The following is a 13,900-nucleotide window of genomic DNA, read 5'->3' on the forward strand; positions in this document are numbered from 1 at the left end:
TTTTTATTAAACTAAATTATTCTCAGTTTAATTGCTTTACAGAATTCATGACAATGCCATCTAACTTTATTAGGAACCGACATGTTTTAATCCCTTACTTGATCATTGACCTGTTAAGCTTGTTGTGAAAAATAAGATCTGCAGGAACTGTAGCCCTATGAAAACCTGTTTATGACATTATGATTATTATGAAATTGTGAGGCTGCTCTTCAGCACAGTTTTGAACTGATGGCTAAATTTAGCATGCTAACATGATTATTTGGATAATTTTAACATCCTAATGTTTAGCAGGTATAATGTTTATCATCTTCACTTTCTTAGTTTATTGTGTTAGCATGCTAATATTTATAGCATTAAGTACAAAGTGCAGCTGAGGTGGATGGGAATGTCAATTGCAGATATTTTGTCATAAAACAGATGAAAATTCAGATGATCACAATGTGAAAATTTAATGATGAGACATTCAATACTTGACACATTTCAATTTTAATTACAAAAGTCCACTTCATGGTGGCTCGAGAGGAAACGTTAGGTAAACAAAGTCAGTAGTATTCATCTTTTTGGGACCATGAATGTCTGAAAAAACATGAGTGAAGTAAAACTGGAGTTATGTGTCACAGACCATAAACATAATATAATTCATCATAGTGCCAAATCCAATATGAACTGAATGAGATTCTTTAGGAAAGTCCCTGAAGTAAACACATTTTAGGGGTCAAATCAGGACCCACAGCAATATCCCTTTACCCTATCCCTTAAACATTAATGATGAGTGCCACTGAGTGAAATGAACCTCTGAAGTGATAAAGGCTCCAGCGGGATCATGGGTAGTGAGAGCTGAACCCTCAGCTGGCTTGGCCTTGGACTTGGCAGCAGCCTCCCACTGTCGCTGGGGGCAGATGGTCTCTCTCTCAGAGTCAGGCGTCAGCTGTTCACATGAGCACAGACGAGTGCGTCGGACTCTGAGTCTCACCACACAGACTCCTGACAAACTCCTGACAGCTCGTTCCCTGTTGGGTTCACTGGAAACTATCAATGAAGACACTTTTCTTCCACTGGTAAAGCTCCTATTTACTGTGTTGGAGCTATGCCTCACACCAGGTAGGCAACCAAAATATTATTTCTTAATTTCCTGTTTTCAAATGTCAGACATATTTGTTATATTCTATCTTTTGTTAAGAAGTTCTTTGTAGTTGTTGTTCTTGTAGATGATGATACTGCCACTTATTGCAGAATAAAGTAACTGAAATAACATTTTTCATGACAGAATTTCACAAAAACATAAAAATAATAAAAATAATAATAAAATAAAGTAGCTTTTCATCCTCCACTGAGCGTTCATTTTTAGTTAGAAACTTTAGAAAGTGTAAGTGTTTTTGTTGTTTCACACTCACCTTTACAAAAGGACACAGATATGGCATAAGCAGACAGGAGGATCACTCACCTGCTAAAGCTCCTCTAAGTCTATTTGCTGACCGTGGTATCTGCCTGAACAGCTTATAAGGTCCTTACAGTAATGCAAACTGTAGCTGTAGCTAGACAGTCGTGAGCTAAGACAAGAGGAGTTTGTAAACATGATTCATGCCTTTACACAGTAAGAGTTTTTTGGTCTACTTGAGTTAAAAAATATATAGTTTAAATTGATTTATTTCAGTTTGTAAGTGATGCAAGAAACTACGTACATTTACTTGTACTTAACAATTTAAAGTATTTCCATTTTCTGCTAATTTATTCTTCGAATCTATTATGGTTTAAAGGCAAATATTGTACATTTTACTGCACTACATTAATTTGATAACGTTAGTTTCTTTGCAGATTCAAATTAATAATACAAAATTAGTCAATAAATATAAATAATATATGATGTTTTATTACAGTTTAAAATGAGATGAGACTTTAGTGATCCCGGGGGAAATTGACAAGATCCAGAAGTATATAAAGTAATTAAAATCACCTCCACCTTTACCACCTCTAACATTCAAGTGATGTACTCTAAATGCATCAGTAACTATATTCCAATAATATAATATGGATTATTTATTTTTGGTACTTTAAGTATATTATGATGCTAATACTTTTGTACTTTTTCTTACATACATTTTTTAATGTATGGCTTTTATACAGAGTGTAAGAGAGTATTTCTACACTGTATTATTGCTACGTTTACTTGAGTAAAAGATGAGGACTTTTTCCATCATTGGTCATTATTGTCTCTACTAGGCGTTAGAATATTTTGCAATACTGTTGAGCTTCTTGCTTTGGTTATGTTGTTCAGTAAACAGTGTACCTAACCACATTCCCAGAACAATACGTCTGTATGACGGTGGTACTAAGCCACCAGGTCATTTCCTTATCTGCATCCTGCTCTTGAACAAAAGAACCAGGAAAGAGAAACTCAGAGGGGAACCCCAGTTTCCTTCACTGGTTCCTGAACAGATGTTTGCACGTGGGAAAGAGCTATAACCTCTCATATAGTCACATAAATAATGTTTCATTTGGAAGCATAATGATGTGTCATATTGAATTTAAGCAATACTTTGACAGGGTTTCCTCCCTGGATGGTCATAAGACTTGATGATTAATAACTCTCGAGTTAGCGGCCAGGAAAAACCAGAGCTGAATTCATGTATGTCGTTGCCACAGAGCTGAAAACACGCTCTTCTTTTTGCAGGTGCGCAGCAGGAAACTGTTTCGTGCAAGTTCTTCGTTCAGGAGTTTCCTCTTTCCCTGGATGCCACAAGCAGGACGCTGCAGTTTCCCCTCTTCAATGAACAAAGCGGATTTGCGTCCAGACCAGCCGCACAGCAACAGAAGAAATAATCCACCAAGATGGAAGTCACTTCAGTCTACGTTACTGAGGGGCCAGGTGTCGACTTAGCTGAAGTGGACATATGCACGCTTGAGATTAATATGAAGTATGAGGTCATCCCATCCATTGTCTGCTCTGTTTGCCTTTCGTTCGGCCTCATCTACTGCTTTTTCGGTATGTAGCCGTGACACCAGAGCTAAAATTTGGGATATCAAGGTAGAGACGGTAGTTTTTCAAAGCAGTGTACTCGTCCTTTAAAGTCACATCTCACTGACCGGCCCCACTGTTTTCATACTCTACATGTTTAATAAGCTCACCTGATAGCTTAAACCCTGTGTGGCAGGTGTCTGCAGGCTGCCAGGGGTTTAGGGTGGATAAGCCCAAAGCTGGAAGAGGCAGATGGGTCCTTCATCTGAGTGTGACAGAGGCAGAGTATATGAAGTGTCACCTGTTGCACTGATTGACATCATTGACTCATTGGTGCCATAGCATTAATCCTGACAAAAGTTCATGTGGGCCTTGGCAGGGATTTTGGATTTTTCTCAACTGCTTCTATGTTGCAGGTAGCAGCAGTCTATAGAGCTGTATGTTGAGCTACAGCTACAAGTTCAACATGTGTTTTCACTGTGAAAATATGTGAACACAAATCCAATAAACATAAACTAGGAGCGTGACTGGGAGTTGCGTGTCCTGTGGACCTGCTCCCCTGAAACATGTGACATTATGCAAACACTCGCTGCAAAAGTCAGTGTGTTCCCAGAATGTCTTACAGAGTAAATCAGGGTTAGGTTTGCCTGTCAGGAAGTTTTCTGGATGTAAATAATTAATAATTGGCAGGAGAACAGCAGTTGCAGTGGTGCAGGTGGAGGAAGTATTGCCAGATTAGTGTTTCCTTCACGTAATTTGTGACCAAGAAGATGAAGAAAAAGCAAAGAGAGGAGCTCTGAGTTGTGATTTTTACTTTTGAGAGAGTACTTTTATTGCTGGCATCAAAAAATGTTAATGACAGATGTTGGAGCTGGACATGGACACTGAAACAAATTTGCTTCCAAAATGTATTTCAGTAATCTCTGACCCACAGTGATCAGCAGTGTCGTCCAAGCAGCTCCCATTGTTGTCGCTCAAAAGACCTCAGTGTTTGAGCCTTTGGGTCTATAGGGAGTCTGATGTTCAGAATCTGTGCCACGTTTCTAGCAAATGCATTATCCAAACAAAAGAACAGGCTGAACTTTTGCCCTTTAGCGTCTGATTAGAACAAAAATGTCGAAATGAACTTGTTTATTTTCAGCAGACTGCCTCTCTAGGTTATATCATAAATTGTTAAAGTACACAGTATGCTGTGGGCTATGTTGCATTTACAGTTTTAAAATTTTAAAATTGCTTTGGCTAAAAGCAAAACTCTGGTAATTTCCTCAAAGATAATATAAATAGTAATGAGGAAAAAATTCTGTATTTTATTTACTGAATATGCTGCACTACTGTAAATACAGATCATGTAGTCTACACTCTGACTGACATTCATACAAGACAGAAGTTTATTTTGCTCATTATCAACCACGAAGTTTGTTTTTATTTTGAACACAAAACCTCAGATATTTATTTCACTTGTAAGTGTAGTTGAAGTTGGAATAAGGAGAAATGCTTGCGAACTCATGTTGCATTGATTCAGTGGATATGAAGTGGCTTGATTTTCAGAATGAGCGTGTGATTTTGTGTTTAAAAGTGAGAATTTTTGCTCTTTGTATTAAGGTCTGAGGCAAAGCAGCTGTGAAATACTGCAGCTCACTTTGGATTTGTATACACGGATGAGTAGCTGACCTTTTCTTTAATCGAATTTTCCAGGATACCGCTGCTTCAAGATGGTCATGTTCTTCTCGGGCTTCATGTCTGGCACGGCAGCCGTGCTCCTGTTGTACCACAATGAGCCTGTGTTGGACGTCCAGCTGGGGACGGAGACCAAGGCGGGGATCGGCCTCGGCGTGGGTGTGCTCTGCGGGCTGATGACAATGCTGGTGTCGACGATGGGACTCCTCCTCAGTGGCCTGCAGCTGGGGACCCTGCTCTCCCTCGCCGTCCTGGTGGTAATCGGACAGTTTCACAGCCTTACTCCCGTGTGGGTGCCTCTCAGTACCGTGCTGGCTGCCGGCATCATCACTACTGTCCTCACTCTTCAGTGGCAGAAACTGTTCAGCATCTTCTACACATCTGTGTTTGGAGCAACCACTGTGATGCTGTGTGTGGATTACCTGATGGCGACGTTCGTGCTGCCAGATCAGGTGTACGATATGTTTTGTCAAGTTGCCCCTCGTCCACTGTGCTGGTTCAACTGGGCAATCACTGGAATTTGTCCGACTTTGACTCTTATAGGCGTGTTAGTGCAGTGGAGGTTTACTGCCAAAGGAGTATCACACACAGAAGGTGAGTTCAACTCCACCTGCACAGCCACTTCAGGCTGTTTTCATTTTAAATATGCCATCCTCCTTCTGTGATGTTATATACTCATGATTTCCTGCCCTTTGCGTGCCTCCCAGCTGCACACAAAAAACTGAAGAAACATGGCAAGAAGCAGAAATACAGAGAGTCCAGGAGAAGACCTCAATCACACCGTCGGCGCAGGCCTCCACCCCTGAAACGATACGCCGGAGACGTCCTGGCGCCGGTCAGTGGCTGAGATTAACTGAGATTAAAATACGTCATCCAGCTTCAGCTTTCATTTCTTCAAAGAGGCAAATTCTACCATGACAATAAACGTTTTTACTCATGTAAAAATGTGTGAATAGAATCAGCAAAATGTAGTTAAACTATTAAGTAAAAGTACTCAAAATGGAAAAAAATTACCACATCTATATTATATTAGTGTATTAATATTACTGATGCATTAATGAAGGGCTGCCAATAATCTGACAGTGAATCTGCCAATGAATTTGTCTCACAGTCAAAACCTAAATCTGTTTACTCTCATGTATGAGAAAGAAGCTGCTACAAATCCACAGGTTTAAGAACCAACAAATGTTCATCTTTTTATAATTACAATTATTTGATTATCATGATAGATGCAGGTTAATTTTTTTGTCAATTGATCCATTAACAGACTACACGCTGCACCTCTACATTAATGTGTAGTAGGAACTATTTTATATGCTGGTTGGGACTTTAAGGACTTTTATCATGTTATGTATGTAAAATCTTAATCTGCAAAGTAACATGCAACTGAAACTGTCAAACAAATGTAGTGGTGTAAAAAGTCCAGTATTTCCCTCCTACATGTTGAAGTGCAAGGCAGCATAAATTAAAAATAATACCTCAAAATAAATACAGCACTTGAGTAAATTATGTAAATTGTCATTATGTAAAATGACAGCGGATGGTCAGTGCAATAACCATGCGTCTTCTTCCTGTTTGCCTTTCAGAGTTACCTCCAGAGCCTTAAGGAGCGCCAGATGGGAACAGGCTCCTCCACCAGCAGCGTCAGCACTATCACACATGCTCTAATTGACTTTGACTTTGAGACAGGCTCCATGGTGCCTCTGACTGCCGCCTCCCCTGTTTTTACAGTCTGAAAGAAACACAGCATCAATTATTTGTGAACTACATACATCTAAAGGAATCCATTACATTTTATCTGAGTCTGTGAACTGCTCACTTCCACGGAAACAATTCAACAATTCAACTGCTGCCGTGAATCCACTGCAACCGGCTTCGCCAGATAATCATCAACATGCACACACAGTGTGATCGGAGATGCTTGGAGATCATCCTCTGTATGATGACAAGAAGAAATAAGGCAACGTGTACAGTCGTCAGACTCATGATCACAACATCCTTTAAATGTTTTATCTCACAGACACTTTGTGTTCAACTGTTTTTTCCACACAATTGCATAACAACGTTATATTCTCCAAATACTATGACATTCTCTTGGAAGCTGTTCATGCCTTTGGATACAAACATAGACCTAAAGTGTGTGTCTAGATTAGTTTGGGTTTGAAGTTCATGTATTAAGGTTACAAGCAGTGAATTCATACCAGCACATGCAATAAAGGGAAGGACATGCATCAGAAAAATGGGGAATGCTGGACAATAAACCAATAAACCACTGATTTGACAGCAGCAGCTCAGGTTGATAATATGTGTTTTTTGGAGTATTGTCTTGTGTTAAAGCAAAGCTATGTATAAAACAGCCACTGTGGGCAAAGGTGGCGATTATGAGATAATTGTAAATATTATAAGTAGCAAAATAGCAAAAGCAAAGAGGAGTCATTACATCAGTAAACTCACTCAGTAATGTCAGTTTCACAGACTACTGCTCAAACCAGACCAAGTAAGACTGTGGGAAGAAAAGCTGAACTGATCAGTTGTCTGTTTTATTGTTTATGAATTCAACATTTTACTTGTAAGAGGGAGAATGTATTATTTCATCTTTCCAACATTTACAGTCTCGTTTTAAAGGTACAGACATTTTTTTAAGTTACATCCGTTTTACTATATAAAAAATATTTTGCCATAGAAATGAGTCATTTCCATGAAAATGTCTTTTCAATTTTAACTAAAAAACGGCCATAAAAGTGAAGGTACAACACAGTTTATACTGCATTGTACCCAGGTTGCAGTTACTGCACTGTGACTCCAGTTGGAGAGCAGTAAACAGTAAACAGGCTCTTGACAGAACAGTGTAATAGACAGAAGCCTATAAGTTGTTGATCCTCAATTTTATTGCTTGATTATTATTAATTATTAATAACTATCACTGACCTTACATCAAACCCACAAAAGCCTGTTAAGATTCTAATGCTACGCTCTGTTCGGACAATCAGAGGAGAAAACACTGTGTCTCTTGTATATTCAAGCTTATGGGCTAGTTCACTAAATTCATGTTTAATTAAATACATTTCGAACATGTGATTTAAAGCTAGCAAATATAAAATAACATGAATTCCACCAGAATGGGAGGCTATCTCACCAGTTAGCCGTAACTAGGCAGATTGCAGTTACTGCAGTGAGGTTCTTACCTCTGTTTCCATGCTACTCCTGTTGGTGTGGTTAAGTTACCTTTTAAATCACATACTTAAATCTATTAAATTGTAAATGTATTATATTGATTTCAATAGAAGTAATAAGATTACTCAAAAAGAGCCAAACACAAACACTTGATTCCTAGCTGTGGACTGTAAATAATAATCAGAAATAGAAATCAGAAATAATAATCTGTTAATTCTGTTTATCTGAGCAGTCTGTCAAGATTATCCAAAGGCACAGTTCTGTATTTGCATTTTTTTAGTAACTGTGTGGGTTCAATGGTAGTGATTTCTGTTGGGTAAAATAATCAGCCTAGACACACAGATTACAATCTCTCTATCTGTTTTGCAGTTTTTGTCATCCAGCCTGAAAACTTAAAACCCTTTTTTCTCAACATCATTGCTTCAGTGGTTGTTGCTCTGTGTCCGCAGGGCAGTGTAGTGGATCAGTAGATAACAAAATCCAATCTTATTGAATCACACACCACAAGGTCTAAGTGTCTTTTCCCATTTCATGTCTGCTAATATCAGCTTTTTGAATAATAATACCCTATTGCCACAAAAAAGAAACATCACATCGCAAATATTTATTATTTTGTTGAATTCATGCCCATTTACCAAAACTAATAATAGCCTAAAGCTCTCATTCCTCACACAGCATGCTGAACACTTTGAAAGCATTTGCCAGGCTCCAAGTAAATGAGCATGTCTCCCTGGTTTCACGCTGACTCAGCAGGATAAGGTTTGTGTTGAATCCCTGGTGGCCTCTGGTGGTTCAGTCGTCACACTGCATCCAGTGTGAGGCGATGTCCAGAGGATAGGCCTTCTCCATCACTTGGTGGTTCTGGTTTACATGCCAGTACTCAGAGCCTTTGAACATGTATATATGACCGTTTGTCCACGTTAATGCAGCGTCAGAATTGCTGGGTGCCCCGTAGAAGAGTTGCCCAGTAGGTTTGGGATATGAAGTGAAGTCTGTTGGACCAATCTCATCCCACTGCCAGTATCCAGATCCCTAACATGAGAGGTGCATTATTCTCCTGAAGCGGGATATTCAACAAGAAACACATGTCACAAAATAAATTGAAGCATATCTTTAGCACTTACTTTGAAAAATAGCAATTTTTTGTTCTTATTGAAGTACAAGGCTGAGTCAATATTTGCAGGGATATTGGTCAAGCGTTTGGGGAAGCCGTGGTCAAGTTTGAAGTCTGTGTATCTCCATACTTTGTCATCTGTGAAAGGATATTTAGAAGAAAAATTATTAATAGATTATTACTGATCCTGCCAGCATTGTACATCATGCCCCTGTGAGAAATTTTGAAACTATGAAATTGAATCCACCTTTCAGAAAGTAAGACTTGCCAGTCCGCTGAGAGTGAACAGCTGCATTGAGGCTCCCTGGCAGCTCCTTCCACAGCACAGAGATCTTAATGGGAGAGTTGTAGCCAGAGCTGGACACTGTCCACACATACTGACCACTGAAAACATATGTCTTATGCAAAGGACCTATATGAGAACACAGTGCAGGAGAAAAAAATATCTGTAGATACATTTCCCTGTAGGGGGAAGTTAGTGAACTAATATCTTTTGTTACAGAACATGCAGAGACATATTTACCCAACATAACTGCATCCAGTGCGGCTTTACAAGGATCTGCAATAACTCCTCCTGGCACTGACTGACCTGGATTTCTGGATGGAAGACTATTCTTTGGCTTTCCTGAAAAGAGACAATACTGCACATTGCATTACTTATACTTCAAAGAGCATGCATATATTAGCCATGTAATGCTATAATGACATCACCATATAATGCCTGGATCCCTCGTATGTCATCTGGATGCAGCTTAAAGTCTGAGCGGTATCCGTTGTATACAGGTCCCATGAGTGCACTGTAGTATTGAGAGTGGCCCAGGCCAAGAGCATGGCCAATCTCATGAGCTGCAACAATCCTCAGGTTGGAGCCCTGGCTCTTCCCTTCTGTCCACAGCTCGTCTTCGTCAAAGTGCACAATGCCTGATTCGGGGGCGTCGGCGTGGGCTAGAACACGGCCTGAGGATAAAGCAAGAACTCAAACACTAGAACATCTCATTTACACCTGCCATTGTTTTATGTGTCACTGAGATCACAAAACTTTTCACAAACATCCGGTGATCCCATCAAGTTCGTTCAATTTTAATGTCAGTTTTTATATTAAGGAAATCGCTCCTACCTCGCCCATCAAAGGGAACTGGACATGTCTTATCTTTTCTGTGAAAGGAGATTTTGATGTCTGCTCTTCCGTGTTGCAGCTCCCTAAACTTTAAAGGCGACACAGCACTCCAGTACTTAAATGCATTCTGGATGGCCAAGCGGGTCTTTCCCTGACCCAAATCAGGAGTGTAATTATAGATGCGGTAGGTCAGCATCTTCTTACGCCAGTAACCTGTGTAATTAGGAAACACTGGAGTCACTTTTTATACACGTTATATACGTTATGCACTTTATCAAGAATCTAAACATGTCATTTGAAGGCAGTTACTCACCCATGACTCGATATTTGAGAGACTTGTTGTTGAAAGAGTCCTGTAGGCCACACCGAGGTTTGTTCATCATTGCCAGTGTGGCTGAATCTAGTTTCCCTGATATTTGCAGGTTTGTCACTTTCTGAAAGATTCTGACATAGAAAGGAAATGTTGAGACATTTGTACTGATTCAAATATGCAAATAAACCTGGGATACAGGTCAAAACAGATCAAAACATGTTAATCTACCTCTGCAAAGTAGAAAAATGGATGAAAGACGGTCACCTTGTTGCTTCAGCTATTTCCTCAGGTGGATGGTTTTGGCCTTTACCGTCCAGTGGGATGTGTAGATAACCATACGTCCTTAAATACGCCTAGATACAAGATACAGATATAAACGGGACTTAAATGTTGTAATTAATGAGCTACTTTTAACAACTTGTTTTTATCTACACAAATGCAACCTCAATAGATTAAGAATATGTTTTATATATCAAATCTTAATGTATAAAGCATTTAGTGACTATATCTGTCAAAAAGGTTGAGTGCAGAAAGCCATTTTATTGATCTCTACTCAAGATATCAAAGCTCAGAGGAGTGAAATGAAACAAACAAGATCACAGTCATTTATAATGGCTAACAATTGAATAACCTTTTTCCTCTCCGTAAAACAAACAGTATTGACAATATTATTTAGTTTTCTGTTGCCCGAATGCACCATCAATATTTGATTTGATTATATAGCCTATAATCACAATCAGTTAACAATTAGCTATAAACAATTAAAATCCAGTTGCTGTGGAAATTGTCGTACAAGCAAAATTAGATGAAGTTTCCATGTAAATCTTTCTCTGCTGAATGATAAACTTCTTAAAAGTCTTAAACTCAGAGACTTATATTTTTACATTAATACTTTAAGTGATGTTTCAGGATCTCCACTTTTCTGCATTTTCTTACCTGAGCTTCTGTCAGTTCCTCTCTGCTCAGGGCAACAGATGAAGCTGTTGTCATCAAAACAAGAAGCACCATCAACTCCAGTCTATATCCCATTTTCCAGTATCTGAGAAATACAAACTTTTCCCGACTGGATTCCAACACAGAAATTTGATTTTTTCAACTGATAATCAAAATTACTGCAGTTCCTCCATATACGTCCATCCTCTGTGTATTAGTTCTTCTTGGGGTCCCTGTATCAGAGCTGAAGCTGGTGTCCTGGTTTAGGGTTTCAGTTTTTATACCATCAAGTGTCTGTTCAGGACCTGCCCTCAAAACCACATAATAAACCTTTACAAGGAATGTGTGGACAACAAAAACCAATACATATTTCAGACACTAACATCACGATCACGCCTCCTTACACCATCATTTAAAGCCATTTGTCTCCAAGTGTTGTAAGAATAACTTCCGAGTAATGTTGTTTACGTCAAAGGAAGCAAATAAATGAAGGATCAGCTCTGTTAAACAGATTAACTGCCCACCATCAATTAAAGGTGATGTCTTATGTCATTGTGGTGGAAAAAACTTCAATTAATCTGCAATACTTTGGAAGTGAATTATTTTCCAGACAGGAAACAGATGTATCAGAACTGCTGTTACTCATTTATGATTTATTTTTGTGAAACATGTTCCACATAAATCTGAACATTTTTGACTTCATGGTTGCAGCTTTGTGAAGAAAACAACTAACCACACTTCCTCCATGAGACAACAGTTAATTATATTGTTCTGAAGGCAGGAGCCCATTCATGGAGAGACAATGACGCCCCCGTGTAACCATTGCTTCGAATCATCTTCTGAATGGAGACAGAGTACGCCTCCTGTTCTGCTTTAACATTGTGGAATACAGCTCGTAAACACTGAGCGGACAGACGGGAAAGACCCTCGGCTCACACACGTTTAAGACAATTACGGTTACTAAATTTAACAACAGTCCCAGATTTCTCACCAGTAGAGGGCGTGTTTTATCTGTTATCTCTTAACCAATGAGTGGATTTCCTGCCCTGGGTTCTGCCTCTCAGGTGTAGCACAAACATTTCTTCCTTTGCAAACATAAACTGAATTGATTGTAATAGATTGACTGAGCAGAACAAAACCTTAAGCTGTGCCCCAGTTCCCTACTACACACTAATTACAAGCAGGTTTTCAGTATGTAGTGTGTTCACACTGGAAAAGTGGCAAAATGACAGACGCAATACTGCAAAAAACAAATTCACTGTATAAATACACAATGCTAAAATTAGCTTTTTTGGGGGATCTTTGAGTTTGCTGATTTTTTGAGTGGTTGAAATTAAAATTATTGCATGTTGAAGCGGCTGTAGAAAGACAAAAATATATATTTTTGGAAATCTATTTTGCGTGTATTGAAGTGTAAATGGCAGTGGTTTAGTCTAAAGTCACAGTTTGACATCCATGTGTACATGTAGCCTATATTATAAAAATTTCCTCTTAGTATAAAACAGTAAAGTATGATTTCACTTACACAGACTGCAAAAAACAGCATACACTATAATGATCAGTATATACATTAGAGTTAAAAGGACACACACTTACAACCAGTGTCGCGTTTAAAAGACGTGGGTGTTTACCAAGCAGGGAGCGTCAAACAAAACTAACTACTGACTTGTTTTATGGAAAATGTAGGACCTAGTGTTTTGGGGTGTAACCCCAACTCTAAATCAAGGTATCTCAGGCTCCACATGTTAACTATTCTATTTATGATCTATTCTGATTTTTGTCAGCTCCCCAACTTTATGAATATGCAACAGCAATATGGTAAAGTGCCTCTTTAAGTGGTGCCTGACAGGCTTAACTCAGGGCAATAAAATCTTTCTATTGTCTATTTGTTTCTACTGAAGATAAATCATTAAGACAGGTCACAAATGCATAGTTTCAATTTCTGGAAAACAATTAGTCATCTCCCAAAACAGCTGGTCACTGTAGTTTTCACTACACTCTACTCAAATAAGAGGATACAGCACGTTTCTTGGGGACTACTTTCAGCCACGGATTAATACACATTTGGTGTTCTAGTGAGTACTTACAGAAGCAACATGGTGTATGTAAGATCAAGTCAGTAACTGCGGTGCCCGTGTTTATCAGGATAAATGTCATTCGGTGCAACAGTGTGGGTCATTGATGTGTTTTTAATAATTTTTGGATCACAGTGCAACTCTATGGCACAAAGGAAGAAGCTCTATCAGGCTTTGGCTGCACAGACAATACTTGTTGGCAGGATCAATTCATTGGTGGTTTTGGTCTTTTTATGGAATCTGTTGACAACAAGTAAAATATACAATATCACCAGTCTCATCCTATTAGTGTACAGCTTGTTTCCAAAATACCCAATGACACCAAAATATAGTTTTTCTACAAATATACGTCCTGCCTTCCAAAATAAATCCCCAGTTATTCATGTAACTCTACTCCTAAAAAGCAATATGAGATAAACATTTTACGCAGAATGTAACTTTAATTAATGTAATGACTGTATAGAGTCGACATTAGTGTGACCACAAGAAGCCATCCAATCATTGACAAATGTTAAAGCAGAAAGGTCAACAAACTGTACTC

General features: G+C 38.8%; 2 protein-coding genes across 4 annotated transcripts; one reads left to right on the forward strand and one right to left on the reverse strand.

Moving 5' to 3' along the window:
- Positions 1-932: 932 nt before the first annotated feature.
- On the forward strand, positions 933-7,218 carry LOC111234909 (transmembrane protein 198-like). 3 transcript variants are annotated; one of them, XM_022763111.1, is made up of 5 exons: positions 933-1,101; positions 2,672-2,983; positions 4,652-5,227; positions 5,341-5,468; positions 6,220-7,218. In XM_022763111.1, the coding sequence occupies exons 2-5, from the start codon at positions 2,830-2,832 to the stop codon at positions 6,367-6,369; spliced, it is 1,008 nt and encodes a 335-aa protein (XP_022618832.1). In that variant the 5' UTR covers positions 933-1,101; positions 2,672-2,829; the 3' UTR covers positions 6,370-7,218. The 3 variants fall into 3 exon arrangements, with proteins under 3 accessions (XP_022618832.1, XP_022618833.1, XP_022618834.1); XM_022763112.1 differs by lacking the exon at positions 933-1,101 and adding an exon at positions 1,523-1,594; XM_022763113.1 differs by lacking the exon at positions 933-1,101 and having other exon boundaries at positions 2,829-2,915; positions 6,220-7,215.
- A 122-nt stretch (positions 7,219-7,340) lies between these two features.
- LOC111234908 (matrix metalloproteinase-19-like) lies at positions 7,341-13,810 on the reverse strand. Its single transcript, XM_022763110.1, has 9 exons — positions 11,288-13,810; positions 10,616-10,704; positions 10,352-10,482; positions 10,039-10,251; positions 9,633-9,878; positions 9,445-9,546; positions 9,169-9,333; positions 8,932-9,059; positions 7,341-8,839 (listed from the first exon to the last, which is right to left on the reverse strand). The coding sequence occupies exons 1-9, from the start codon at positions 11,378-11,380 to the stop codon at positions 8,600-8,602; spliced, it is 1,407 nt and encodes a 468-aa protein (XP_022618831.1). The 5' UTR covers positions 11,381-13,810; the 3' UTR covers positions 7,341-8,599.
- Between the last annotated feature and the right edge of the window lie 90 nt (positions 13,811-13,900).

Source organism: Seriola dumerili, unplaced genomic scaffold (assembly GCF_002260705.1).
Source record: "Seriola dumerili isolate Sdu_G_001 unplaced genomic scaffold, Sdu_1.0 BDQW01000468.1, whole genome shotgun sequence".
NCBI classification, from domain to species: Eukaryota; Metazoa; Chordata; class Actinopteri; order Carangiformes; family Carangidae; genus Seriola; species Seriola dumerili.